This window comes from Guillardia theta, assembly GCF_000315625.1.
Source record: "Guillardia theta CCMP2712 unplaced genomic scaffold GUITHscaffold_89, whole genome shotgun sequence".
Classification (NCBI taxonomy): Eukaryota; class Cryptophyceae; order Pyrenomonadales; family Geminigeraceae; genus Guillardia; species Guillardia theta.
The window spans coordinates 188,863-215,024 of record NW_005434585.1 but is presented as its reverse complement, the minus strand read 5'-3'; the positions used below and the strand labels follow the sequence as shown (position 1 = coordinate 215,024).

General features: G+C 48.2%; 8 protein-coding genes across 8 annotated transcripts; 3 read left to right on the top strand and 5 right to left on the bottom strand.

Annotated features, from left to right (window-relative positions):
* Positions 1 to 2,311: 2,311 nt before the first annotated feature.
* GUITHDRAFT_115920 (hypothetical protein) lies at positions 2,312 to 3,197 on the bottom strand (the record flags this gene model as incomplete). Its single annotated transcript, XM_005824872.1, has 9 exons — positions 2,312 to 2,361; positions 2,406 to 2,469; positions 2,522 to 2,574; positions 2,629 to 2,692; positions 2,743 to 2,776; positions 2,840 to 2,878; positions 2,935 to 2,965; positions 3,009 to 3,042; positions 3,099 to 3,197. 9 exons carry the CDS (start codon positions 3,195 to 3,197, stop codon positions 2,312 to 2,314), a joined length of 468 nt encoding a protein of 155 aa, XP_005824929.1.
* A 1,794-nt stretch (positions 3,198 to 4,991) lies between these two features.
* GUITHDRAFT_58960 (hypothetical protein) lies at positions 4,992 to 5,636 on the top strand (the record flags this gene model as incomplete). Its single annotated transcript, XM_005824871.1, has 6 exons — positions 4,992 to 5,033; positions 5,083 to 5,154; positions 5,197 to 5,251; positions 5,298 to 5,383; positions 5,445 to 5,495; positions 5,544 to 5,636. Coding segments are annotated over 6 exons (399 nt in total), but the record flags the coding sequence as incomplete, so codon positions are not given.
* Positions 5,637 to 6,276: 640 nt separating this feature from the next.
* Positions 6,277 to 6,795, top strand: GUITHDRAFT_46338 (hypothetical protein; the record flags this gene model as incomplete). The annotated part of the gene is made up of 3 exons (XM_005824870.1): positions 6,277 to 6,440; positions 6,506 to 6,617; positions 6,670 to 6,795. Coding segments are annotated over 3 exons (402 nt in total), but the record flags the coding sequence as incomplete, so codon positions are not given.
* A 3,030-nt stretch (positions 6,796 to 9,825) lies between these two features.
* Positions 9,826 to 10,071, bottom strand: GUITHDRAFT_115918 (hypothetical protein; the record flags this gene model as incomplete). The annotated part of the gene is made up of 1 exon (XM_005824869.1): positions 9,826 to 10,071. The coding sequence occupies one exon, from the start codon at positions 10,069 to 10,071 to the stop codon at positions 9,826 to 9,828; it is 246 nt and encodes an 81-aa protein (XP_005824926.1).
* A 946-nt stretch (positions 10,072 to 11,017) lies between these two features.
* On the bottom strand, positions 11,018 to 11,798 carry GUITHDRAFT_154829 (hypothetical protein). The gene is made up of 3 exons (XM_005824868.1): positions 11,706 to 11,798; positions 11,440 to 11,524; positions 11,018 to 11,238 (listed from the first exon to the last, which is right to left on the bottom strand). Exon 3 carries the CDS (start codon positions 11,194 to 11,196, stop codon positions 11,041 to 11,043), a length of 156 nt encoding a protein of 51 aa, XP_005824925.1. The 5' UTR covers positions 11,197 to 11,238; positions 11,440 to 11,524; positions 11,706 to 11,798; the 3' UTR covers positions 11,018 to 11,040.
* Positions 11,799 to 11,830: 32 nt separating this feature from the next.
* GUITHDRAFT_144629 (hypothetical protein) lies at positions 11,831 to 13,421 on the bottom strand (the record flags this gene model as incomplete). The annotated part of the gene is made up of 11 exons (XM_005824867.1): positions 11,831 to 11,896; positions 11,941 to 11,989; positions 12,037 to 12,073; positions 12,132 to 12,161; positions 12,206 to 12,390; positions 12,580 to 12,620; positions 12,670 to 12,736; positions 12,801 to 12,892; positions 12,938 to 13,008; positions 13,051 to 13,204; positions 13,344 to 13,421. The coding sequence occupies 11 exons, from the start codon at positions 13,419 to 13,421 to the stop codon at positions 11,831 to 11,833; spliced, it is 870 nt and encodes a 289-aa protein (XP_005824924.1).
* A 1,946-nt stretch (positions 13,422 to 15,367) lies between these two features.
* Positions 15,368 to 18,938, top strand: GUITHDRAFT_144628 (hypothetical protein; the record flags this gene model as incomplete). The annotated part of the gene is made up of 13 exons (XM_005824866.1): positions 15,368 to 16,949; positions 17,014 to 17,094; positions 17,143 to 17,192; positions 17,245 to 17,368; positions 17,416 to 17,522; positions 17,579 to 17,632; positions 17,689 to 17,717; positions 17,781 to 17,954; positions 18,102 to 18,177; positions 18,230 to 18,316; positions 18,479 to 18,511; positions 18,808 to 18,862; positions 18,910 to 18,938. 13 exons carry the CDS (start codon positions 15,368 to 15,370, stop codon positions 18,936 to 18,938), a joined length of 2,481 nt encoding a protein of 826 aa, XP_005824923.1.
* A 1,260-nt stretch (positions 18,939 to 20,198) lies between these two features.
* Positions 20,199 to 25,999, bottom strand: GUITHDRAFT_144627 (hypothetical protein; the record flags this gene model as incomplete). The annotated part of the gene is made up of 21 exons (XM_005824865.1): positions 20,199 to 20,225; positions 20,314 to 20,387; positions 20,541 to 20,613; positions 21,410 to 21,478; positions 21,642 to 21,723; positions 21,856 to 21,968; positions 22,298 to 22,437; positions 22,556 to 22,646; positions 22,903 to 22,980; positions 23,098 to 23,164; positions 23,222 to 23,297; positions 23,940 to 23,991; positions 24,044 to 24,100; positions 24,149 to 24,193; positions 24,251 to 24,359; positions 24,566 to 24,619; positions 24,675 to 24,751; positions 24,849 to 25,017; positions 25,078 to 25,149; positions 25,195 to 25,400; positions 25,445 to 25,999. 21 exons carry the CDS (start codon positions 25,997 to 25,999, stop codon positions 20,199 to 20,201), a joined length of 2,286 nt encoding a protein of 761 aa, XP_005824922.1.
* Positions 26,000 to 26,162: the final 163 nt, after the last annotated feature.

Below are 26,162 nucleotides of genomic sequence, written 5' to 3'. Positions count from 1 at the left end.
GTCCTCCTCCTCCTCCTCCTCCTCCTCCTCTTCCTCCTCCTCCTCCTCTTCCTCCTCCTCCTCCATCTGATCACTGTCATCTTCAAATCATCAACCACCACTTACTAAATCCCCATCATCACGTTTGAAATGTCCGCCCTCCCCCATCGTGACATGATGAACATTATCTTGTATCAACAGAAAATCGCACATGAGTTCGCACTCCTGCAAGTGAGTGAGCAGCTACTTGGATCAGGTGGCATTCTCCTCCTCCTTTTGTTGCCTGCTTCTCCTGCTATTCTTCTATTCCCTCTCCTCTCCCTCCCTTCTTTTCTACAAGCATCTTCCTCGTTTCGACTATCTCTTCTTTCTTGACCCCCCTCGTTCGCATTGTCTCTTCATATCTCGACCTTATCATCTCACTTTTCTCTCAGGATCTGGTTGGTCCGTAGGATCCTTTGGCTGCGCAGAGAGTCATTACAGGTTGTTTGCTCTACATTTGACCCTCCTTCTTCCTCCTCATCTCGAACCTTGCAGACTTCTCTCTCACATTGCCAAGCACAACATGACTCGAGCGCTGGTCCTCGAGCACGACAGCAAACTCCCGCAGGGGATATCTCCCAGCGCAGCGGGCAAGATCTTCATTGTTGTGTGAGACTTGGCTGATGTTCACATGCAGGAATTATCCTTGCCGACGCCATGAAAGCTGCGCCGGAAGACGCTGAGGTGGTCTGCCTGTCTTACCTACCATGTCTGATCCTCTCCTGCCAGCTGCTCTTCGTCGGTCACTGTCACCCCCGTTGGATAGAGAGGGAGAACGCCTTCTGGGTCAGAGGAGGTGCTTGCTGCACCCATGGGTACATCGTGTCTTGGGCCGGAGCCATCGTCATCCTGAACGCGGTGAACCATGTTTCCAAACTGACCCTCGCAGCATGGGGATTGTAATGATGAGATGATTTGAGTCTTGCAGATGAATCCTTTGTGGGCGCCGATCGACGAGATCATCCGTGATCTTTGCTTCACTTCTCAGTTGTCGTGTTACCTGCTCGTCCCCGAGGGCTCGTCCGATACCAGCAAGCGATTGCAGACTGGGGTGTTCGTACAAGATTGGCAAGATGTATCCTGAGTGGAGAGGAGCAAAATCTTGCTATATACACATCTAAGGGAGTAGGCAGCATATCTTAACTTGTCCAAGACAAAGTAGTCTTCAACTTGTCTTCATTCTACAGTGAAGTTAACCTCAACCGATCGGTTCAAACCTCGAAGCTCCTCGGTCGAGCATGCGTTCTGCTGGTCCCAGCCTTTGCCACCGACAAAGACTTCTACCTGACACGTTAGAGTGTAGAGCCCAATCTGAGATGATACATATCAATACAGACTACCATGCAAGAGACTGCAGAGAGAAACAACGTGGCATGTGAAATACCTCCAAGTCCCACAGCGATAGAATCATCCAACAGGTATTTTCCTGTTTGCTCCATTGTGAAAACATCCTTTGCACCATTCCAAGAAGACCTGAATCAGATGACATCTGCATATATCACTCCGCATGGAAGTATGCTGTAGCATGTCATATCCTTCAGTGACCTGCAAGTAATCGATTCCTGTCAAGGTGCAGAAAACGGGGAAAGAGATTAAGGTCTCGCCTCCAGTGCAACTTGACAATCCGAGCAATGCGCAAAACACCTTACAGGTGTCAAGTGCTCAAGAAAAGTTGATCATCGAGGACTGTACCAAGGATGGAGCTGTGAGATTTTCACAGAAAGCCTCAGGGATTCCTGCAGTTCATATGTCAAAACTGACCAGCGGGTTGTTGACATTCTGCACACTTGCAGTACAACAGAGCTTGAAAACGTCTTGTTTGCAAGTAGAACAGTCGACAAATGATTCCCAACCCTATCAAGCACCTTGAAAGAGGCAATAGCAAATCAAATATGCTGAATTCATAGGATCGTCACAGCACATGCAATAGTTCAACTTCAGGCGTTTCTCTCTGCCTGTCATGAATCCTTGAAACGTCTGGCAGCCTTGAGCTCGATGACGTGAAAGCCATATTCCTCATCTTCCAGATGTCAACAATATGTTGATAGCTCAGCCTTCTGCTCTCTTCTATATCCCTTGTTCTCTTCCAACAGTGAATTAGATTCTTTTTCTTCCTTCGAAATAGGAAACCTCAAGCATCTCCCACATGCTGCTCGCTTCCGAGCTACGTGACCCAGGCTCAAAGCGCACATCTTGCAAGGAATTCAACTTACACTATACTCCAGCTCGGATTCATGAATGGATAACTGTCTCTTCCCACTGTTGCCTGCAGGAGCATCATGGGACATTTTTAGAACAGAGTTTCCTTCACCCAGGTAAAATCAATCAAACACAGAACTCCTGGTGCGAGATCAGCTAACATACGACGATGGGAAGAGAAACACCATCTTTCACACAAAGATTAGGAGACGATGGCCAACCGAGCCCTAGCCAGTCATTGTGGAAGACCTGCCTTCAATTTTGATGTCTTGCTGGAAAGTCATGAGATCCCCCTTCGTACCTGAACGTTGTCTAGGATCGACAAGATTTCCTTCATTTGTTCCTTCCAATCACCTGATCAGAAACATCAATGGAAGAGTTTGCAGATGCTTGGAATTCAATCATTACAAGGAGTATTTTCATGTTGAAGCACCTCCCCACAATCGCTCAGATAAATGCTTCCATCTTTCTCCTGCACAACACTCAGAAGCTCTCAATCTCTCATGGGCGCATGAGAATCACATCAACGGCGATGATCCTGGGAAAGTAGCGATAACTGCTAACATCGTCATCTTGCGTTTTACATGTCGACAGAAAGGCCGCTATGCAGATGCCTGACCGCGTTAATCGTTGAAGAATCTTGGCTTCTCGCAGCAACCTGAGCAAGGGAAAAGCATCAGATCACGTTTGAGGCCATCTGCCCATCTAACTCACTTTTCTCTTGCCTCTGCATACTCAAACGATCCTGACATCGTCGTCACTCGACTCACTCCCAACCAAAGGGCTACCGCTGTCGAGCAAGGGCGTTCTCTTACGGATTAGCTGCAATCACCATCAACATTTCCCACAGATGCTTCTTTGCCGATCAAGGCACGTACGCCGTTGGACAGACGATGTATCGTGGATGATTGGTTGTAGAAGTGGAAGGGTCGGCCGTTAGCTTCACCTCCCAGGGGGGACAGTAAGGCTCCTTCCATGTCGGCCCAGTCTCCAAGGCGACCTGCGAAAGGCTCACACTACTCGCATGCATCGAGGGATTCTCGAGGATCTCAGAGGTTACATGCGTCATCCGATGAAGCAACTTGACCTGTACTTGCCACCCGTTACTGCTCATCAAGGGAGGGGAGGAGGGCTGGACAGTGACGACACCTTGATTCTTCGAGCATGAGAGCTCGGATGGCAACGCGCAGAGCAGACAGAAGACGAAGCAGCATTTTCTCCCTTCACATGAACGCATCAGAGCTCCGCTGAGAAGGAGCCGCGTGCTTCTCACCCGCCCCCTTCCAGCCTCTCAACCATGTGCCCCCCATCGTTCACATGACGCTGTGCGGCACAATATTATTACTCAACCCTCTTGCCCGGTGACAAAAGTTTGTGGGTCCCTTTCCCGCGCTTTTCATGCAAGGAGAGGACGTGAGGGTCGAGGAAGACTCGCCGTCCAATGTCGTGATCGACCTTGCCTGCAGCTCGGAGAGCGACAGTGAGCATGGGCCGAAGGATGTGAGAATGCGCTTACGGGAGAGATCGGCGCGGGCAAGTCGGACCACCATCAATGGTGGGTGAGGCCATGGCTGTTGGGTAGCTGCTGATGAGATCACTCGCAGACGATGACTCTGATATGGAGGATTTCCAACCACCGAAGTCTAAGAAGCAAAAGTCACTCGCCTGCTTCTTCCGTACGATAGAAAAGCAGGTGAACCGGAGGCCTTTACACAGAAGTCACTAACATAAAACGTTCAGGATAACATTTGCAAAGGCAGTGGCACGAGTAAGTCTACGAGCGACAGAATGAAAGAACAGCAAGACAGTCACAACACTGACGACATTGAGACTGTCCAGGAAAGCGACGATGACGATGTGCAAATACTTGAGGACATTCATCCCCCGAATCCTTCCACACCACGTCACACACGGGAACCATCCTGCTGCAAGGCACCAAGGAATTTCATTGATGACGAAGATATCGAGATAATCACAGATTACGATGAAAACATTTCAGCACACAAGATGGATTATGAAGGGTCGATACATCCGTCCATGTTTAAGGTGCTGAAGCCACACCAAGTGGAAGGTGTTGAATTCATGTGGGGGAACGTCGGTCCTGTCAAAGATCCAAGAGGCTGCATTCTTGCTCACTCTATGGGACTAGGAAAGAGCCTGCAGGCATTCTTTGGAAATGATTTTATCATTTGCAAACGTAACTTATCATCAGGTTGTGACTCTCTTGCACACTTTTGCGCAGCGGCAGGTGTCTTGAGCATTGATGTAAATGTTTTCATGACTTCATTGCCTAGCTCATGAGAGGCGAAAAGGCGCGCTGCCTCCTGCTTTTACCATCGACATTACTACAAAATTGGAAACAAGAGTTTGATAAGTGGCTCCCCAAAGCTAAATTGGGGACTCAAAACCTCCTTCCTCGACACCTGGTTTCGTCCAAAAAATATCCGAAATTCAGCGATCGACTGCAAGTTATCAGATCTTGGTCGACGTAAGTTTAAAATTGCCTTTCTGAAAGTGTAGATAGACTTATTTCCACTCTTGATCCGATTGGAGAGACTGGAGATCCATTAGTTTTTCACTGAACTTTCCTACAGAAGACAATCTGGCGTCATGGTTATGGGTTATGAAATGTTCACAACGATTGCCTGCTCCTCAGACTCTGCAGCCAACAAGGTCAACTCAGTGAATTACTTGGAGTGGGATGTTTAGTTCAATTTCTCATGACATGTACTATTTTGAAGGCTGCTTCCTTACTTTACGAAGGAACCGACTTGGTGATCTTAGATGAAGGCCATAGACTCAAAAATGACAAAGTTAGCTGCTTCTGCTCGATCACAATGCATATACTGATTCGAGATTTAGTCAAAAATATCAAAAGCTATTCGTGGATTGCAGACGAAAAGAAGAATTATCTTGACTGGGACGCCTATCCAGGTGAGATTGTTTGTCATTCTCATGTCGTTAGATTTTCGATAGAACAAATTGGAGGAATACTGGTGCATGGTTGATTTCGTTTATCCAGAGTTTTTGGGTTTGTTCATCCAAAAATCATTGCTGTTCATTTCACACTGGTGCAGGCACTAAGAAGAGATTCAACAACCTATTTGCAAATCCGATAAAATGTGGCATGTTAGCCGATTCTGAGATGTCAAAAGTGCGAATGGTTCGTTTATGCCTTTTGTAGATGTGCTTTAAGGTCCCAAAAGCTGATGGTTGTTCATTAGGGGAAACGACGAATGCATGTCCTTGTCAAGAAGCTTGCCCCCATTGTACAAGTAAGTCGTTCGTTCCTCTATCATGAAGATCGCTCTGATCTATTTCAGAGACGAGATGAATCGATTCTTCGAGCTTTGTTGCCCCCCAAGCAAGAATTCGTGTTATACACGCGCCTCTCTGAAATTCAACAGTGTTTATATCACGAATTACTGCAATATCACAAGTCTATTTGTCCCCAAGCTAGAGGAGAAGATGGAGATGTAGCCAAATGCAAACATTTGCTTCCATCACATGCTGCCATACAAAGAATTGTTAATCATCCAGATATTTTGTGCCATGCGCTTCAATCTGCTCAGAAGGTATGCCTTTGTCAAATAGTATTATTACTGATCGATTAATTCAGAAGACAACCTTGACAAAATGTGACATGCCAAAAAAGGTTCAGTCAAGCTCATTAAAGAGTCGGACCCCATTGAATTCCGAGTATATTTGTCATTGTACGAAGTTTTCCCTCTGAAACGATGTGGAAGGAACAATGATGGAAAAGCCAGTTTAGAAGCTGGTGACAAGATATTGGAGACAAAGTGGGCCAATGAGGTATCATCTGTGCAGAAATCATCAATCGGAAAGTCTGATCCTTGATCTGTACAGAGCTTTGATGAAATAGAAGAAACAAATGAAGAAACTGCAGAACAAGAAGACGAGAAGTTGCTGAGGATTGGGTTGTTTGAATGGGCACAGAAGTATTTGGGCAGCGACTATGAGAGAGGGCATCTTGATCACGGTGGAAAAATGTTGGTACTGATGGATATTCTCAACGAAGCCGTGAAACAGGGCAAAAAAACTTTAGTTTTTTCTCAGTATGTTTCTGCACTGAACGTGGTGGAAGAGTACATCCAACGCCGAAACAAAGAAGCCAAATTGAAATTAGGGAATGACTGCAAGTTGATAAGGCACCTCCGACTGGATGGATCCACTCAGCAATCTATGCGGCAAGATCTTGTGTATGTCAATTCTGCAATCCAAATGCAAACTGAGTTCACTAACTTCGAACCTTGTGGATGTGCAGAAACAAATTCAACAAAGAAGATTCCAAATGTAATGTGTTTCTAATTACGACACAAGCTGGTGGTTTCGGCTTGAATTTGCCATCGGCTTCGCGGGTTGTGATTCTGGACGCTGTGAGATTTTCGTTTCACTCTATTTGTTAAAAAGTATAACCAGTTATTACAGGCGTGGAATCCTGCAAACGATGCGCAAGCATCAGTACGAGCCTTCCGGCTTGGCCAGAAGCAGCCAGTCTTTGTATATAGATTTATTTCGTATGGAACGATGGAGAATTCGGTATACGATCGTCAGGTCGGGACATGTGCTGAAATTGTACAAAAAATGATTCATTGATATGCAGGTTAGCAAAATACAGGTTTCAAGACAAGTTGTTGATGATACAAATGTTGCTCGAATATATACTTCGCGGGACTTGGATGAGCTATTCCGTCTTTCCCTTCCTGCCCGTCAAGCCCAAGAAGGACCGGAGATTTCGACCTCAGCTCAAAGGGCGATGATGTCTGGACACATTGTTGACAATGTTTTGCTCAACGTCTTGAAAGGTCCAAATATCTTTCAACGTCACTTCCTTGAGCTAACATCTTCTGCATTGATCAGGAGATGGCAAGCTATGGATATCCAAGATTGGACGTCATGATGATGCGATCGAAGAAGACAACTCGGAGGAACTGACCACTGAGGAGCAACGGCAAGCCGAAGAAGAAGACGAGCACTTTGAAAAGGCTGGCACCGTATTTGAAAACAAGGCTCAATCGGGAATGGCATATGGGGATCATGGGCGAGGATTGACAGCGCATCCTCCCAGCGCTCGGATGTATATGGTGACCATCCCACCGAGCTTCATTCCGGGGGTGCATTCATCTATCAAGGTAGCTTGACACTGATTCCTATCAGCATGCATCGGAGCTGACGAAAGACATATTCTGGAACAGGTGCCTGTGAATGGCGAGCATTACATGGTGCGAGTTCCCCCCGGATACTACCCTGGCATTCGGTTCACTTTCGACATAACCTTCGCTCAGAAGATCAGCGAACCTGTGTGATTTATTGCAGCGATGTACGGTATGAATCCTGTAGCTTTACTCACATACACCAGGCTGAAGGAGATCAGTCTACTACCATATTTGACTACAATGCCCCTGTCCCAGTCCCCGATGGCATTAAAGCACTCCTCCCATCCTCCCCTACTTCACCACAGCGGCCGGCAAGCCTGACGTGCCCGGCTCGTCCTGTCCACTCAAGCCCTTTTGCTTGGCCTCCTTGTGAAGATCTTTCACATGCTCGACTCGGTGGCTGTGCGGATGAATGTCATGCAGGGTAGACAACTTTACACTTTGAACGAGCTTCGGTGTACGATACTATCGCACTAAACTCTGCATCAGTCATTTAGACTCGCTCGGAGGCTAAACTGTGCACACGCAAGTTTAGCAGACGGTTGCTTGTACTTGTACTTGCACGCTTTATCAAACGATTTGATCATACTACTTGAGTAAAGGCCGAAACTAGATAAAGTCTCTTTACTCAGCTAAAGTCTCTTTACAGGCTAAAGTCAGAGTGTTGCTGGCGCCGGCCCGGATGCCTACTCACGCCGCCGTCACGGGTTCCGAGGCCTTCCGCACCGTGACTCGCACGTGACGATGATACAGGCTCAGTGGGGCACCGGTGCATCACACAGGAAAACCACCGGGTACCTCCGGAAAACACCGGCAGTGTTGTAGTACCTCCGGAAAACACCGGCTGTATCCACGGAGAAGTTAATTCAGTGAGCCCTATGGCAATATGTAGCCACCACCCCACCCTCGTCTCTCCTTTGAGCGTACCCCCCCAATCAGCTACTGCCCGTCTTATTCGACTGTCATCATTTTGGGACGAGTCTTCGTGACACAAACCTTTGCCTTCTTCTTCTTGACGACGCGTTTTTCATCGTTCGACCTTGTTTCGGGCACGACAAACCTTGAACGCACGCACGAACCACAAGAGCCCCAGCATTGCACAAAGGTATCCATTCCCCAGGAACAGGAGCAACAGCGAACAAGGGCAAGGGCAAGGGCAAGGGCAAGGGCAAGGGCAAGGGCAAGGGCAAGGGCAAGGGCAAGGGCAAGGGCAAGGGCGAGAGAAAGTAGCAGAAGCGAATGACCGCTATGGCCGTGGCTCCAAAGTCATCAAAGCACTCATCCCGTCCTCCCCTACTTCACCACGCAAGCAAGCCTGACGAGCCCGGTACGTCCGGTCCTCTCAAGCCCTTCTGCTTGGCCTCCCAGCGCAAGACCTTTCACATGCTCGACTCGGTGGCTGTGCGGATGAAATACAACAGGGAGGTAGGAGCGATGCTGCAGGCAGACTCAGGAAGGGGAGAGGGGAATAAAGGAGATGCAGGGTGGGGGGGTTTGAGTCATCAGTGCGGAGGTTCTATTTGAATTATTGAATAAAAAGCCATCGCACAAAGTCATGTGCTGCAAGAGCCTGGGCATTGCGGATGCCTCAGACAAGCACATCAGCACAGTCGTGAGCCATGTCTGTTTAAATCCAGCGTAGGCATCAAACTCGAACATCATAAGAATTGAGACACAGATTGAAACCCAAAAATCTGCGAGGCATGACTCGCACTTTGTGACACCTGAGAATTTCTTTGTTTCGAGAAAAATACTAATGGAAAGGTTCCAGACTGCAGAATGACTTAAAGGTGGAACGCGTCCGGAGAGAAATTCACTGCCTTCTCGCGTCTCCGAAATCCCAAATATGCGCAAAAATTTATGCTCGCGCAAGGAGAAGAGCACAAGGAAAGATATTCACAGTCAACTACACAACAAATCTACGTCATGTCGGAAGAAATAGAACAGCTCAGAAATTAAAAGGAGGAGAACGATATTCATAGGGCTGCACTGTGCAGCCCTGTGCGAGATGGTCTCATACCCTGAATGGTAGACAACAGCAAAGCATGAAGATTCTGGCATGGAGGTTGTCAACAGGCAGAGGCGCCGATGGGCAGAGGTGACATCAACAAGTAAGATGCCCATAGCTTGTCGAAGTACCGTTTTGCAGTGGAGATATCATCTGCTACATTTTCTTGCACAATTTAAATCAGGACACTACATTTATCCCATCACATCGTCTTCAAAGATCATCCACCAGATCGCTCAAAGTGTAAAGCCGTCCGCCATTCATGACATCCTTTCTATGGTAAGGACTCATCAAACAATCTTTTCATCTTTGTAGTTCAATCAAAATCAATAAAAAAAGTAGTGTACAGCAGCTATTCTCTATCACATCCCAAGCAAGCTAAACGCTAAGTTGAGGTTAACTCCTTGTTTCTTCCTTCGTTTAACTCTTAAATTCTGACTGAATCATCGCGCCAATTTCTCTGTTGTAGTCCTTTCGTGCCATAGATGACTTTGGTGATAGGTTGGCATGCTTCCTGGGGCAGAACACCTCCAGCACCCCCTCTGAATCGTCCTGCTCATCGGAGCTGCTTCCACTTTCCTCCTCGCGTCTCTGGCTGTAGACAGCAAGTCTGCATGGAGTGCTCTCCTGCATGACTTTCGCAGTCTCCTTGTCATCCTTGTGCATAGCAGGAGTGTAAACAGCAATCACCACCATGGCGGGCTCGTGAGTGCGAATAATTTCCCGTCCTCGGTTTTATACAGTAGTGACTTCTTAGCCCACCCCTCCATGCAAAAGTCACCCTACCCACCCCAAGTGGTCAATTCTTTTCGATACCCCATAATTTCACCATTTATTCAAGGGTTCTCAGACCATCTCCACCCTTCTATGCGGAATAAGTCAGTGGTGTACCCCACCCCTTTCCCCTCAAAGTCATCATCAGGAATGTAGTAAATATCACCCTACCCCCAATAGATATAATCATCAGACCCGGTACTGAAAAGATTTTACGGTTGCATCTCAAGAAATGTACTGGATCACCCCACCCCTATCCCCCTGTTTTTCTGTCTGAAGGGTACCAATACCCCCACCCTCACGAATGACTTATGATGTACCCCTCAAAGCCCTTTTTCCGGTGGTTCAATTTATTTGTCAAATGGCGTTTCCCGAATCGTTGAGTTTTCAGTACGATATGAGCAAGCTAGCAACGAAGATGCCATGGGATACCGCGTGATTGCCCTGTATTAATCAGTTGTACGCTCATACCCCAACGATTCATGTAAACAAGTGTTTTATCACGTTATAATATATATTATCACCACAAGTAATTGAGGCGGGCTCCCATTCTCCGTCAGCCGGCGTAACTTGAAAATTCCTTCCTCAGACATTTTTCTGTCACGCACAGTGTCATGAAGTTACACCCCGGGCCCCGGGCCGGGGGCCTCGCCGGAAGCATGAAGAAGGCCTGATTGTCCTCGTACTGATTTTTAACTTAACTTTGAGTAAAAAGAAGAAGGGTAAGGTCAGTTTTTTACTCAAAGTTACGGTAATACGGTGTACACTGTGCCCCGGGCCCCGGGCCTTGCCGAAGGTGCTCAACTGACTCACTACTGTAATAAAACGGCTGGCGGCAGCGGCACGTGCAGAGGCCAACATTTATGGCAGCGGTTCGTTGGAGCGCTCGCAGAAGCGACCAGCCTGCCGTCGTGGACACAGTGACCTGAGACCAACTTCTTGAGGGATCAGGACAAGTATCCCTGGTCCTGTTCTGTCATTACGAACGATGTTGTGATGCAACATCGCCAGCTTCATGCTCCACAACGGAAGCTGATTGAAAGTCGAGATGGATGGAAGGTCGGATATCCCCCCTGCTCGTTTTCTGCTGTCCTAATGTGCCTCGGCTTGCATGTTCGAGTGATGATCTCAACCCTTCTGAGTCGCTCATGCGGAAATTTAAAACGTTTTCCATTTTCGGGGATCTGACTCATGCCTGTCCTGCTTCTCTTGTTTAGAATGTGTGGTTGTTTGTTAGCATTGCCTCACATGGTATTGCAGGCACCAGCAATGAGGCGTTGAATGCATTCAACAAGATCACATAAAGGCGACATTTCCTTTTTTCTTCAACCAACACTAGCAACTGGTGAGAGGATCGGAATGTCTTATCGTTTGGTTTCATCCCCCAATGATAGCTATACAAACTTGAAAATCAAAATCTCTGACTGACACTGAGGAAACTTCTGAGCTGTTTCTTGAGGGGTTTTCTCCTGTCTTCCTTTCTTGTGCAGAAGATCTACACCGCCCTTGCTTACAAACATGAGCAGGTCAACTGGGTGCCGATACAAGGATTAGTTGCGATGATCACTGCAGATCAGGATACGCAAATTGTAACGAAGTAATAAACGCTGTCAAACCGGAGGATTCAGCTTGTTTTATTCTTTCCTTCATCCTAGAATGTTTTGCAGCATGTCATATAGACTTCCCTTGTTCCCTGGTTGTGTAGCTCCTCTTCCATCTGCGATCGATTCATTGACATAGCAGCTCAATACACAAGATAACCTTGAAGAGCTGGTGAAGAAATACTGGGTTTGGATGTTGGCGTCTGACCCTGAAGGACACAAAGTGTTTAGAGGTTCCCATCGAAACAGCTACAACCTCCCAACCTTGTCGTTTGGTTTCTTCGAGATCACACCTACAGGAAACGGAGATCAGTAAAGCTTCACCAATGATCTGGGTACTGCATCGCTGACCTGGTGAATTGAATTTCTTGCCATGCATTCCTGGCCAGCCGGTGAGACAGAATAGCATGAGATGAGCAACACACCGTAACTCAAGTCTACAGCAGCTTCGGCGCGGGCGGAAAGCGTGGGAGGAAGCATTCTTTTGGAGGGAGTGTCTTGGTTCATTTCTGCTCTCAGTCCCTCCTTGTTAATTACAGATCGAGCTTGATCGATGCGCATGGATGCTTCCGCCTTCTCGTTGTCTCCTGCAGTCCAGTCAGCGCTTTCCCTGTTTTCGCGTCAGTTGGATGGGTACGGAATCTCTGTCCGCGACGCTTGATGCCCCTCAATTTCCTATCACATGAGATCATGAGCGTCAAGAGCAGAGGGTTGACGTAGAGGTGAGGCGGAGAGAGAATGATCAAGGAGAGCATGGGGGATGGACGCCTTTATCTTATGACACTTGGAGGACACTTACCTTCTTTCTTGCACGAACTCTGGGTCGCTTCCTCCCCACAACTTTCATGCTCGTGAGACATCAACACGCAAGAACTTGTGTGGGGAGTACCAAGGTGCATCCACAATCAGAGCATTTGCAAACTAGTTCGTTCCTCTTGTTGCTATGCCTTCCTCGACTTCATTTCATCCAGGACAAGACAAATAGTCAACATCCAAGCTCGTTAAGGGCATGCAGAATACCTCTTTCCATCGAACCACGTCCTCATAGCAACACGTTTCACTACTCCCTTGCACTGATCGTCTGTTGACTTCCCTTCCTGCGCTTCTTTCACCTGCAGGATTGTCAACTGACATCTGACTGAACTGCTCGCCCTGACCTTTCCTTCCGTCTTCTTCTTCTTGTGTTTCGTACAAACCAAACGAAATGTGCAGTTGATGCCCTTGAAGCCTATAAGCCAATGCAAGAGTGCAAATCTCAACACGGTCTTACCGGCCGAAGGAACGCCGAGCAGTTTGTGCAGAATCTCTTCATGACAGAGTCTTCCAACTTGACACATGCACTGAGACTTTGAGTCAAGATCGACTAGACCATGGAAGCCATTGCGAGCAAGCGAGCGAGCAAGTTGCGGCAGCTGAAGGTGCAGCTTGCCGAGGAGCGTCAACAAGGAAGACAAGCACACACGTCCGAATGGATGGATATCGCAGACCCGAGGATTGTGGAATGCTGGGGAGTGAAGGGAGGACACTCGAGACAAGGGGAGGGGCGAACACGGCTCTCCTCACCATGAAGCCGTCTCTCGTAGAGTTGATATCATCCTCCTCCGCATCTCTGCATCCCTCACCACATGCGCCCCGCGCCATAGCGCCTCCATCCTCCCTATCACCCCAGCCATGCGCACGTGTAGTAAAGTGGGACCGCACGGGTTGGCAAAATTCAGGCCATGGAGAGGGGGAGATGCTGTGTGGAGGCAGGTGTGGAGGAGGATGGAGGGAGGAGGGAGCATCCTTGGGGAAGCAAGGCTGAGATGACAAAGACTGCTTACAAGGAAGGAGGATGGATGGATGGAGTGGTGGGCAAGGAGAATGCAGTGCTGAAATCGAGGACGCGTGCAAGGGTAAATGCCATTAAAGCTGGACAGCAGGGAGGGCTTGAGAGCCTGCATAGCTAGATTTCGTTTTCTTGTTGGACTTTGCATAGCTGATGGTTGATGATCTGGAGTATGAAAAACCGCTCTCTGACATGTGAGCCACCAATCTGCTTGCTTTCATTCCTGATCACCAGCCAGTTGCTGAATCAAGATCTTTCGGACTTCCAGTCAAAACTTTTCACTCGACTCCTACGAAAGCAACCAACACTTTTTGGTTTCAAATTCAACATTTCTCAGCGGTTTGGTTATGTCTTGCAGTAACTCAGCAGTATGCCATGCTGTGTGATCCGAACGAAAAGTGAGAGCGTTCCTATCATGTATTTGGTCTTCCATCTCACGCCTCTGTATCTAAAGATCGGAACCATAAAGAACGGTTTATAAGCATTGATATTTTTTCTAGTTCTTACTAGTTATCTTTCCTATTCCAACACTCAATTATTGACCTCTTCGTAGTCTGTTCTAGAGTATGGCATGTTTGTCATCGATTGAAGATAAAGTAATACGCAACATTGTTTATCATGTCTTTGTACATCTGCCGCTGTGGTGCTCATGGTTGTGAGTGCATTCCACCATAGCACTTCCTGCCACTCCTTTGTTCTTCTAATTTTCGGGTTTCTAATTTTCTTTCTTCATGAAAGATTTGTAAAACACGCCTGCGGAAGGTTAACGTCAATTTTGTTTGACGAGACATCTTGCCGCACGAAAGCTTGTCGTTCGTGTAACTGAACACGTGTGATTGCATCAAATACGCTTTTGTATGGCGCAGGTTGTAAAAAGCATGTCAGTTTTATTTGGAAATAAATAACAAAGATTAAGAGAATCCAAAGCAATCTAGCCCTCAATAAATAGTTTTTCCATCGATCTCAGACTGAAGCAACGCACCTATCTCTCTGTTATAGTTCCTCCGAACCATCGAAGATGTTCTTGAGAAGTGCGCATGCATGATCGGGCAGAACACCTTGAGCTTCCCAGCTGGCCGAACCTCCTCCCGCTCGTCGGAGCTGCTGCTATCCTCCTCATGACGGTTGGAGAAGACTGCAAGTCTCGTAGAAGGGGCGTCTTCCAACTCTCTCTCCATGTTCGGCTCCTCTTCGATCCTTTCTTTGCGGAAAACAGCAATGCATGTCGGTGCCATGTCGTGGTCTTTGATTTGGAGTGATGTGCAAAAACACTCAAGTTTTAATGCTCTCTGCCTTTCCCTACCCTACCTCTGCTTCGAACCCCCCTACCCTGCACCCCTCAAAATAAAACTTTTGCAATTTGTACCGGTACATTTGATATTGGATTAACCGGTAATAAATGAAAGATCCATTTGAGTACCCGTCCAATGCATACCCCCACCCTCAAAAAACTATGTGGTAAACTCTCCCTGTAGTAAAGTACATTCCTGGCTTGGAAAGACATCAAGCTCCCCTCAGATTGATTTCTGGAGTCGTCCAAAGGACAGCAAGATTCAGAACCGAATCCGTTTAAGAGGACATTCCGTTGTCTCCTTCATGCCATAGAAAAAAATTCATTTTTCCTCGCACGTTCAGTTGAGTGTGGTAAAGAGTCACTTGTGTGGTAAAGGAAGAGTTTCCGTGTAACCAATTCATGTGTAGTAAAGAAGACTCACAACCGAAAATCGGGCAACGCCGTGTTAATCAACTAGTCCATGTGATGCACAGAGTAGCGCGGGTGGAGGAGCTGGAGGAGGAGCTGGGTAAGGCGAGGGATGCGAGGGGAGGAGGAGATGCTGGAGGAAGGGATATGGAGAGGCATGGCTGGTATCCGCAGAAGACGCGGGAGGGCTTCATGGAGAGGACCGTCAGATTATCCCGCAAGTCCCCGCAGGCATGCGGTGCCATGTTAGGATACCTCATCTCAAGCACGCACAGGAGAAAGAGGTGGCATAAGACGAATGTCTTGCACTCGTCGGAAGAAGGATGGAAGCTAGCGGCAGACAACCCGGAGGACAAAGTGTTCGAGGCTTCTAGCAGGACCCTGAGCGAGTTCCCAACGCAGTTCAATCTACATGCACCTGCCAGAATCCTTCATCTGTGGGGTGACCTGAGGCTTACAAGAAAGATGATCATGATTCTGCTCACGAGCAACCGCTCTCGTGTTGGAATGCTCGAGCGAAGTCTGGCAACGGCCTCGAACAAGCAAGACGCCAGGACGGCAGAGCTGGAGCTCAAGGAAACGGAGCTAGAGCTGGAAGCCATGGAGCGTCAGTCGGAGAGGCTGAAACATTTGATCGAAGCAGCAGAGGAGAGATTTGTAGACGGTCCTTTGATTCCTCCTCTTCTGTTCCAGGAGCTGCAGGGATGCGAATGGCCGCTAGGGAGGGCGATCGGGGATGACAAGGACTTTGTTTTCAGCATGAGCACCTCGCAGCTTGAAGAGGTCCTGAAGGAGGTGCTGAGAGGCATGAAGGCAGCCAGGACGGTAGAGAACTCTCCGACGACTCGGACTCGACGGGGGAAGGAGAGGGCAGCTGCAGAAATGAGGTACGACTCGCAGGACCATGGGGGATTCTTCGAGAGGGATGAGATGGAGGATCATATCGTGGGGACCCTGTCGAGCATGTACGATGCCGCGATCCCGCTGCAAGCTCTAGCGCGGCGCTACCTTGGGGTGCAGGAGAGCAAGAGGAGGAGAGAGAGCTACAAGGTGGAGGATGAGAAGATCAAGTTGATACAGTCCTTCACCAGGAGGATGATCGAAGGGTTCAGAGGACGAGAGCTCCTGCTCGAGCTGCGGAGGAAGGCAAGGCTGGAGCAGCTGGGAGCCGACACTCAGATTCTGGACATGCTCGCCTATGCCGAGGACGGAGACTCCTTCACAGTACCCAAGGGAGAACACTTCCCAAAAGTGACGAACCTCTCGGAAGATGTGGATAATCTTCAGAGGGAGATACGAGTCGTGTCAGCTGCGGGGATTCGGGAGGGATCGGTGATAGTGGTGGGGCGGGAGATGATGGAGGTATGCGAGAAGCACGGGGAGGCGCTGATTGTGAGGCGAAAACCGCCCAAGATGCTGTGGGAGATGCTACAGGTATACAACAAGCTCCAAGAATGCACGTCGAAGGAGGAGTGCGTGCGCGGACTGTGGGAGAAATTCATCAGCATCGCTCGGCACTACAACTCTGCAGCCACTGCTCTGACTGAGTCGGACTGGATCAATGGGGTGAAAGCCTTGCTGGGTTATGATAGAGATGCCCAAGTGCAGATTTTTCGCGCCCTGCTGAGGCAGCAACATGGTATGAAGTTACTTTACCTTCTTTCCTGTGACGTTTTCTTGCTCACGTGTCTGTGGGTTGTTAGGCTCCGTAAATGACATCGTCTTCTCTAAGATTTTCAATCGGCAAGTTGAGAATCCAGCAGAAGAGCTTGAACAAGACTCTTGTACGTCGTGTTCGACATTGGAGCGTTGAGATTGAACCTTGTTCGCAGATGTCTACACCCCGAGAGAATTCGAACAGATTGCCGAGAAGATGTTGGAAGTGATTGAATTCAAACTGTCTATTCCCTCTCAATGACACGTCACACCCTAAGATGTGGAGCAACAAGTTCTCCTTCGAGGACCATGAAAGGGTCAACACGGAGGTGCCGAGCAGGATTTTCTCGATCAAGATCCTTGATCTCATCATTCAAGAGATTGACGAGTTTCTGCAGACAGGTGAGAAGAGTATGGATGGCAACATCCCGGTGACGATGATCCTCCAGGTGTTTCTTTGAGAGAAGATGTGATCGTCGCATACTTCAAACGTGCTGTTCAAGAAGTCTACAACAAGAGCTTTCCAAGGACACTTTCTTGCTCCCAGTGGCATCAGGTGGGCTGAGAATGGAAGGATGGTTGTTGTCTCGGTGCTGACACGCCTCTTGCAAGGTCTTCAAGGACGTCGATGAGGAATGTGAGGAAGTGTGCCCACATCCAGCAGAGGTCAGGGCATCGTGGCATTGCGCAACTGAGCTCATCCCCTGACTTGCTCATATCAGTCGATTGTGCGCGCAGAGGCTGAGATAAGGTAAGGAGCAATAGATTCTTGTCTTGGGCGATGTTGCAAGTGATGATCTTGTGTTGGTGACAGGGTCGACAAGGCGATCAGAATCTCTTCTGAGAAGGATGCCACGTTGCATTGTTGTCTCAAGTTGGAGTGTACGGATGTCAAGGTGAACAATGAGGCTGCAAGGAACAATCAGGTCTCAGACAATGACAGGTGTACAAGAGGAGCGTGCGTCTGCGCCATGGCCACACGACACAGGTGAACATGGAGCTGAGAACGGTGAAGACTGAACGAAGTGACATGTGGCAGACGCTTCTCTTGTACTTATCATCTCATGGAGAGAAAGATGGAGCGAGGTGTGTGTCTTGTATCCTTGTTGACAACAAGTTGACATCATTGAGTTAGAAGGCCCTTGAAACTCGTCGACAAAGACAGCAACGATGTCATGTGGAAACTCCCGTCAAAAGAGAATGACCCAAAGGTTGGTGGTCACTGCTGTGGATTCGTGTGCAAACAGGTGATGGTGGTACTAGATGACTCGTTCGTTAATGGAGCTTGAGGACGATGACACTGGCGATCACTGGACAAAGTTGTGCACGACTTGCACTCCTGAGTTACAGGTGAGATTGCAGGATAGATGTGGTGAGATGGCAAGATGAATTTCTGTGAGATTGGGAGAACGATGTATGTGAGGTAAAGAGATGGGTAGTGAGATGCGAAGTCTGTGATATTTGTCTTGATCAAACTGGTTGCGATGGTGTAAGTTGCGTTCGTGGTTGCAGGTCTTGCACGGGATATTGAAAGGAGCAGAGCTGGTGAGAAGTCGTGAGGGGAATGAGAGGATTGTAATGGGTAAAAACGCAGCTCATGTGTCGAATGCAAGACATTCACATACAATCTCGTATTGGGGATGCTCTGAGGTTGTAACTTGGTTCAACCCTTCTCTTTTCTCTTTTCTCTTTTCACTTTTCTCTGTTCTCTGTTCTCTTTTCTCGTTTCTCTCTCCTCTGTTCTCTGTTCTCTTTTCTCTCGTTTCTCTTCTCTCTGTTCTCTTTTCTCTCGTTTCTCTTCTCTCGTCTTCATCTCGTCTGTTGATCTAGAATCTGCTCAGGATCTTGGGAGGAACCTGGGAGATCTCAAGATGCCGACTGGAAGCGAATGGAGAAGTAACAAGGCTGATAGTTTTCCTTGACATCTTGACATGCATGACTAGCTCTTGACGACGACAGCGAGAGAAAGTAATGCAGTTGTTTGCGGGATGGGATGCAATGCAAAGGTTTCAAGCTTCCAATCACTTCTTCTCTGTCTTTTCTTTTTTCTCCTTCCTGTTCCTCTTCCTCTCCCTCTCTCTCCCTCGCCCCCACTCCTTCCCAACCCCTCAACTCTCCTCTCCCTTCCTCCTTCTGCTCTCTATCTCACCTCCTGTCATGTGTGTTTTCGCTATGCCTTCAATTGTGCTGATCAGTTTTCCTGCAAAGTTTTCCGATTGCTCTCTTGGCGGCTGGAGAGAAAATGAGAGATGTCAACACGCTCTTGTTGTCGCGGGGGGGAACATGTAATCTTCATCATCGTCATCGTCATCATCGTCATCGTCATCGTCATCGTCATCGTCATTATCATCACCACCACCACCTCAACTATCATCACCATCACCATCCTCATCCTTATCATCATCATCATCATCATCATCATCATCATCATCATCACCACCACCACCACCACCACCACCACCACCATCATCATCATCATCATCATCATCATCATCAACAGCAACAATATCAACATCATCATCACCACCACCACCACCACCATCAACAGCAACAACATCAACATCATCATCACCACCACCACCACCACCATCATCATCATCATCATCATCATCATCATCAACATCAACAAAGCTTATCTCATCATCATCATCAACAACAACAATAACATCAACATCACAATCAGCATCAAAATCAACATCAACAAAGCTTATCATGATCATCATGATTCCATTGCATGTTCTCATACACTCTTTCCATTTACGCTCTGCGCAGATTACAAAAGACCACCGTTTCTCTCAGCAAGAGCAAAGTGTCATTGATTTTCATCGTTTTATTCCGCTCCCTCACCTTCTCTTTCAGTTGTCTTTTGCTCGCAACTCTGCTGTTCGGGTCACTGGCAGATCCAACGTACAAATTGACAAGTGCAAGCTGTACAGGAAAGCCTTTCGATTGCGCTCGAAAAGATGATGACAAGGTTTGCGCAGCTGTGTAAATTTGTTTGACGCTCTGGGCTCTTTGGACTCCGACTTGTTCGTAGTAAGATGACGACGATTGCGTACATGATCGGAATGATCGAGACATTTCAGACGAACAACCAGATCGAGTCGTTCAAAGATGTTTGGGCAGACGGAAGTAACAGGAAGTTGACGTTCTTCGAGCATGGAAATATGATTCTCTCACCTGTGTTTCTTGATGGTACACTAGGCGCTGTATTGATTTCTTTACAGGAAAATCAGAAGTTTTCTTCCATCTCGGAATTCTGCGAGGAGAAAAGCAAGAAGACAGGCAGGATCGTGAGACAGTGAAGACACGAAAATCTGAGATGTTAGTTTTATTTCTCGTCTCACAATCACGTGCTTCGGGATCTCCCCGTTAATATGAAGAGGTACTTCAAATGTGGCACCGCCAGTTATCACTCGATCTGCAAACGAAGAGGACAAAGTGTAAGTAGATGCTATGAATGAACATGTTAATTTCTCATTACGAGCTCCATCTGCATCTTCCTTGATTTTCTTCCTCTGCGAGCAAGACAACAGAAGTAAGAACTCTACCAGCATGTCACTTTGAAGACAACCTTCATATAGCTGCTTCTCATAGTATTCTGACAAGGAGAACCCAAAGTTTTCAGCACGAAGGCGCTTCCAACCCTGAAAAAGGGCAGAGAGAAATATCAGCATCATCCGGCAGACTAGTACTTTGAAATTCCTTCTTGATCCTGTTGAGGAGCCTCGACCATCGGTTGAGATTTGTGTCCTTGGTAAGTCTGTTGAACATGAGAAACTCCTGAGATTCTCCTACAGAGCGATCAGGCACGACAATCAATGAGCCAGATGAAGGGAGGGATCAGAGACATGAAAGTAGGAGCAGGTGGAGGAAGAAGACAAAGTGAAGTGGAACAAGCGATGCAGTCATCTGAGGACGAAAGTACAAAAGGAGTAGAAGGGTGCTAGAGCACTCCAGGGGTAGAAGGGTGCTAGAGGACTTCAGGGGCAGCGTCATCGGTCTGAGAATGAGAAGAAGGTGGAGAGAGAAAGAGGGAGGGGGAGGGGGAGGGGGAGGAGGAGGAGGGAGAGGCGGAGCAACCTCGCTCGAACCAATTATGATGATCGATTTCTTCGACTGCTAGTGATGCTGGAGCCAACCAGACCTGAAGCCAACGATCAAGTCATCTTCCGAATCTCCGCCCGGTCTGCTGCTTCCCACAACACCCGATCCTTGTGCCCCAACATTTCTCGCAAGACAAGAAAAGACAATAGAGGCGGAGAAAGGCATAATGAAGTGAAAGAAAAAGTTCGTCAAGAGAGAAAAGAAAACGAGTTGAAAAGACACAAGCAGATAAGAACGCAACGGGGAGGAGAGGAAAATCATATGAGAGGATATTCTCAAGCAAACGTGATACGAGAAAGCGAACGAGTAACGATGGAAAGGATCTACAACAATTACCTGTCCACCAACAAGCGCTGCTCTGTCGCGAATGTTTTGCATGTGACAATCATTGCCATAGTCAAGCATCTGCGATCAAATAGTGTGAAGCGAAGATCAATTAGATGAGTCGAAAGAGGAGATTGAACGGGAAAGAAAAAGATTGCAAGCAGCGAAAAACGAAGAAAAGAACATAAGAGATTGATATAGGAGTCAAGAAAGAACAAGGCGCAAAAAAGTAGCCCAACTTCACCTCGTCGAATCCATTCACAAGTTCCATCATCCCTCTAGTTATTATCATAGCTTGTCCATCCCAGAACCAGTGAGGTTTGAACCTGGTACATGTCGTCTTTATCTCCATTACCTCCCTATCCCACTCTTCCTCCCTCTTCCCATCTCTTCTCCATCTCTCTTCCTGTTTGCTCCCATCACTACCCTCGTCCTCTTCCTTCCTGCTCTGTCATAACCTGTTGAGAAGCGAGTCTCTTGGCCCGAGCTTGTCGCTGATGCTCCATCCTCGCTGACTCGGAGGGCCCGTGAGCTCATCGGTAAAGACCGACAGTGTCGAGAAGTTCATGAGCTATCGAGCAGAAGTCAGAGAACGGAGAAGAAAGATCGACAAGTGTAGTTCACAATGAACACAGTGAATGAGAGGAGACTGACATGCGCTACTCATAGATCTTGATCATGAGAAAATGAACAAGAGGAAGATAAACGATGATGATGTAGACAAACTCGACAGAATTGAGCACGAGGAGACAAAGAGAAGGAGAGTGCCAGAAGAGGAATAAGAAAACGGAAAGAAGGAGGAGGAAGGGGAGATGGAGGAGAAGGAGGGGGAGGAGGAAGAGGAAGGGGAAGGGGAGAGACAGAGAGAGAGAGAGGAGGAGGAGGAGGAATCACATTCACCTGTGAACGGTCAAGGTAATCTTCGGGGACTGCAAACTGAATGATCGGCCATGAGATCAGGCAAAGACGGCGATGATGAGGGGGAGGGAGATCGTCCCTTGATCCCTCGTAGAAGAGAATGATGTTCTCAACAAAAGTCTCTGCGATTTCATCACAAGTTTCAGGAGAGAGAACGGGTGCAAGAGGATAGCAGACAAGGAACGAGCGGCAGCATGGTGGATTTCGAGACATTCAACAGCAGCATGCCCACCAAACTACCTGGAACCCACGCGTAGTCGTTGAGAATGGCGATGTAAGGAGCTCGAACAGACGCTAACCCTGAATTCCACGCGTTCTGAAACCCAAAGGCCTGAAATCTCGTCAGTTGACCAATACATCCTCCAAATCTCATTTCATCGTTCTTATCCTTCCTGCCTGCCTTCTTGTCTACTTGTCTGCTGCCTCTGCTATGCTGCCTCCAGTCATAAAGAGTCTCAATCCTTGCCCTCCCTCGTGTATCTTACTTCCTTTTCCAGCTCCTACCCCCTCCTCCTCCTCCTTCTTCTCCCCTTGTCTTTCATCCTCCTCCTCCTCCACTTCCTCCTCCTGCACGGCAGCTCCTACACCTGCGGTGAGCCCTTGGGTTTTGACGTGGAGATCGCGCGGATGTTGATGCCGAGCTCGTTAGCGCGAGAGCGAATGAGCTGCATTATGAATATGAGAGGGGAGCAGGGTGAAACAAGGGTTGTGCAAAAGACGACAAACAGAACAGGAAGGGGAAGGAAAGGTAAGGGCAGGATGAGGGCGACAAATCTTCTCACATGCTCCCTCTGCCAGAGTTCGTCGACAATGACTAGCTCAAAGTTCTTGCTGGTTTGTTTTGACAAGCTGCAAGAAACTTCATGAGGGTTTGCTAATAAAACCATCATTTGATCATCCATGTACCTGTGAAGCACAGCATCCATTCCTCCTGGACGTTTTGTTGCAACCAACACAGAGACGCGAGGAGAATGATCGGAGACTGTAAGGAAAGGTGTTATTGCAAAGAGAACTGAAATCGCAAATTGATTGGGAGGGAATGAGTTGAATTGCAAACCAATACATTAATGAGTTTGTACAACCTGGAACTCCAAAGAGCGTGACAAAGGATGCTTCAGAGCTGATACTGGTTGGTAGCTGATACGTCTGATCTACTTTTTCTCTAGAATACGAGCATGTCAAAAGCTTGGTATAACCACCACCACCACCACCACCACCACCACTATTACTACCACAATCATCATCATCATCATCATCATCATCATCATCATCATCATCATCATCATCATCATCATCATCATCATCATCATATTCGGCAGGTACAAACATAATCATATCATGATCGAGTTCATCATTGTTTTCCTCTTGTTGCTTACGCTTCCGGCTGATCAAACACGGCAGGTTCCACCCATCTGGTCCAACAAGCACGTCACGAGGTAACAAAAGAACATTGATGTGTAGCATGACCTCAAGACGTCTTGAAACAACTCTTCACCGTGTCTGCAACATACCTGTCAACAGTCTACAAGGAACGATCTCCTCCCTCCTCACATCTCGATGAGAGTAGAGATGGATTGCTGGTACGCGACAGCATGCGAGGATTGACCTCTTATTACTGTCTCACCATCCAGTCGATCATCCGGCTCACTCCAAACTTGTTGGTATACAAAGTTCTCCTGCCCGATCCAACATCAACACATGTCTCATGGGATTGAAGGGCAAGTCGACCTTCATTCCGAACGCTCCCTCGATATCAACCCCAAAGTCCCTCCAGCTCCCCAGGATCTTGAACATCGAAATTGATCAGAACTTTTCTTTCGTTCTAATTCTCACATTGCTCGGAGCACCAATACCGTGTACACCAGCTTCGTCAATGACCTGCGTTGTCACGTATGTTGGTTGCAGTACTCTTTCAACCATGTTAGTTCTTCATACATCCATGAAGATCTTGTTGAGGACTTGGGAAGGGATCGAGGGATCTTTAGCTCTCAACATCATTCTCTGCAGAATGATCTTCTCCATAGCTTCAACCCAGTTGACATACCTTTCAAACCCGTTCAGTCAAGAGCCAGAAACAGAAATCGTCGGGAACAAACCCGAAGTGAAGCACTGCAAAGGTATCATCTCTGATCTCCCTCTGCACCCCTTGCAGATCGTAAGGAATTCTGCTCATCTCAAACCTTCCAACAGACACGCTACATCAGTCCCACCCTCCCCAAGGTCAAAAGCATCAAGGAGGCTGAAGATCACTTTCTGGTGTCGTCACTGTGCCGCATGATTGTGTCTCGATTCTCCCAATCTTTCCTGTAATTTCCCACAGAATGATCTCAGGGCCGAACACCACAACCTCCCGTCTCACCCCTTCAAGTCTTCGTAGGCTGCAGCATTTGACAGGTAGCTGCACTTTCCGTCGTCCTTGAAAGCGATATCCACCACCTGACCTCAACTCTCAACGGAGGATACATAGCTGTAAACTCGGACCCTCAACGATCTCCTGCCCTGGTCCTGAAACTTCCAGTCTGCCCTCACATACCGCAGGCTCTTCCAGAAGTGAATCCAGGGGAGTGCCAGCGAGTCGCCCATCCTGCATGGGAGCGCACCGTGAGTTCATGCAGAGATGAATATCGGATTCATCTAACTCAAGGTTCTTCAGCGATTGCCACCATCCATCTGAGATCATGCTCGTAGTGAACACCTCATCACTGTTGTTGGTTACATGGTACCAGCGCAGTCAGGACGGAAGTTGATTGAAGACCTCTCACCAATGGAGAACAACAAAGTGGGTCCCTCCAATCATCCTCCCTTCCTCGAGCAAAGTTTGCATGTCCAACCACCTTGCGCATCGATCAGAGACATCTGCCGCACATGCTCAAACTCACTTGTTCGGGTTCCAACGAGAATCTTTCTTCAAAACTTTGGCAACTTTGCACTCTTCCGACACCTCCTCCACCTTCACAGCGGTGAGAACAACACCAGCCATTAACTCTCCCTCGCGCACCATCGCAGCTGTTCGATCCTCAGACGAATCATCCAACACAACGATCGCATTCACGAATCTAGCCAGCGCTCGCAAGAAATCCTTTACCTATCAACGTGTCACAACCCAACCATCGCTCCTTCTCACCCTACCGATCTCTCACAATTTCGGGCTCGAACAAGACCAACCACATGGAAGCCTTCACCGCCGCTCATGCTCGCCTTGCTCGACATGTCATACGGCACGTCAATGCCGAACGCCATGCTCTCTGACTGAACCGGGACTCCCTGGAAGTGGAGCCGGACATTGAGCAGGTACCTCCCGGTCTCGAGGCTGTGGAGACCCACATTGAGCAGCTTCTCTGTCTCCGTCCGCTCCATCAGCTGCGAGTTCGAGGAGTGAATCCCATCCGACAGCTGGAAGACGGTGGCGTTTGTTGACCTCAAGACCTCGATCTGCAGTGTGTGCTCCCTGTCCTGGAACTTGTACATGTCGAACACAGCTACTGACAACACCATCTCCTCCCTCCCCGCCAAGAAAACATGCCCGGGCCTCGGCCACTCGACGTCGAAGTAGAGCACATCGTCTCGCTTCTCGACATAGTCTTCCAGTCTCCGTGCGGCACAACTTGCTGCGAGCCATGCGGCATGAACGGCGAGGACATGGAGTAGTCGCCATGTCCGGTTGCTCCCACGAGTGGTCGACATCGCCTCCTACTGCTCCATCCCCCGCTTCTGCCCCTGCTCTCCCCTCGCCTCCTCGTTCTGATCCTGGTTCTAGTCTTGTTCCTCCTGCTCCTGCTCCTGCTCCTGCTCCTGCTCCTGTTCCTGCTCGATCCCCGACAGCCTAATAAATCCAAGATCTAATTGA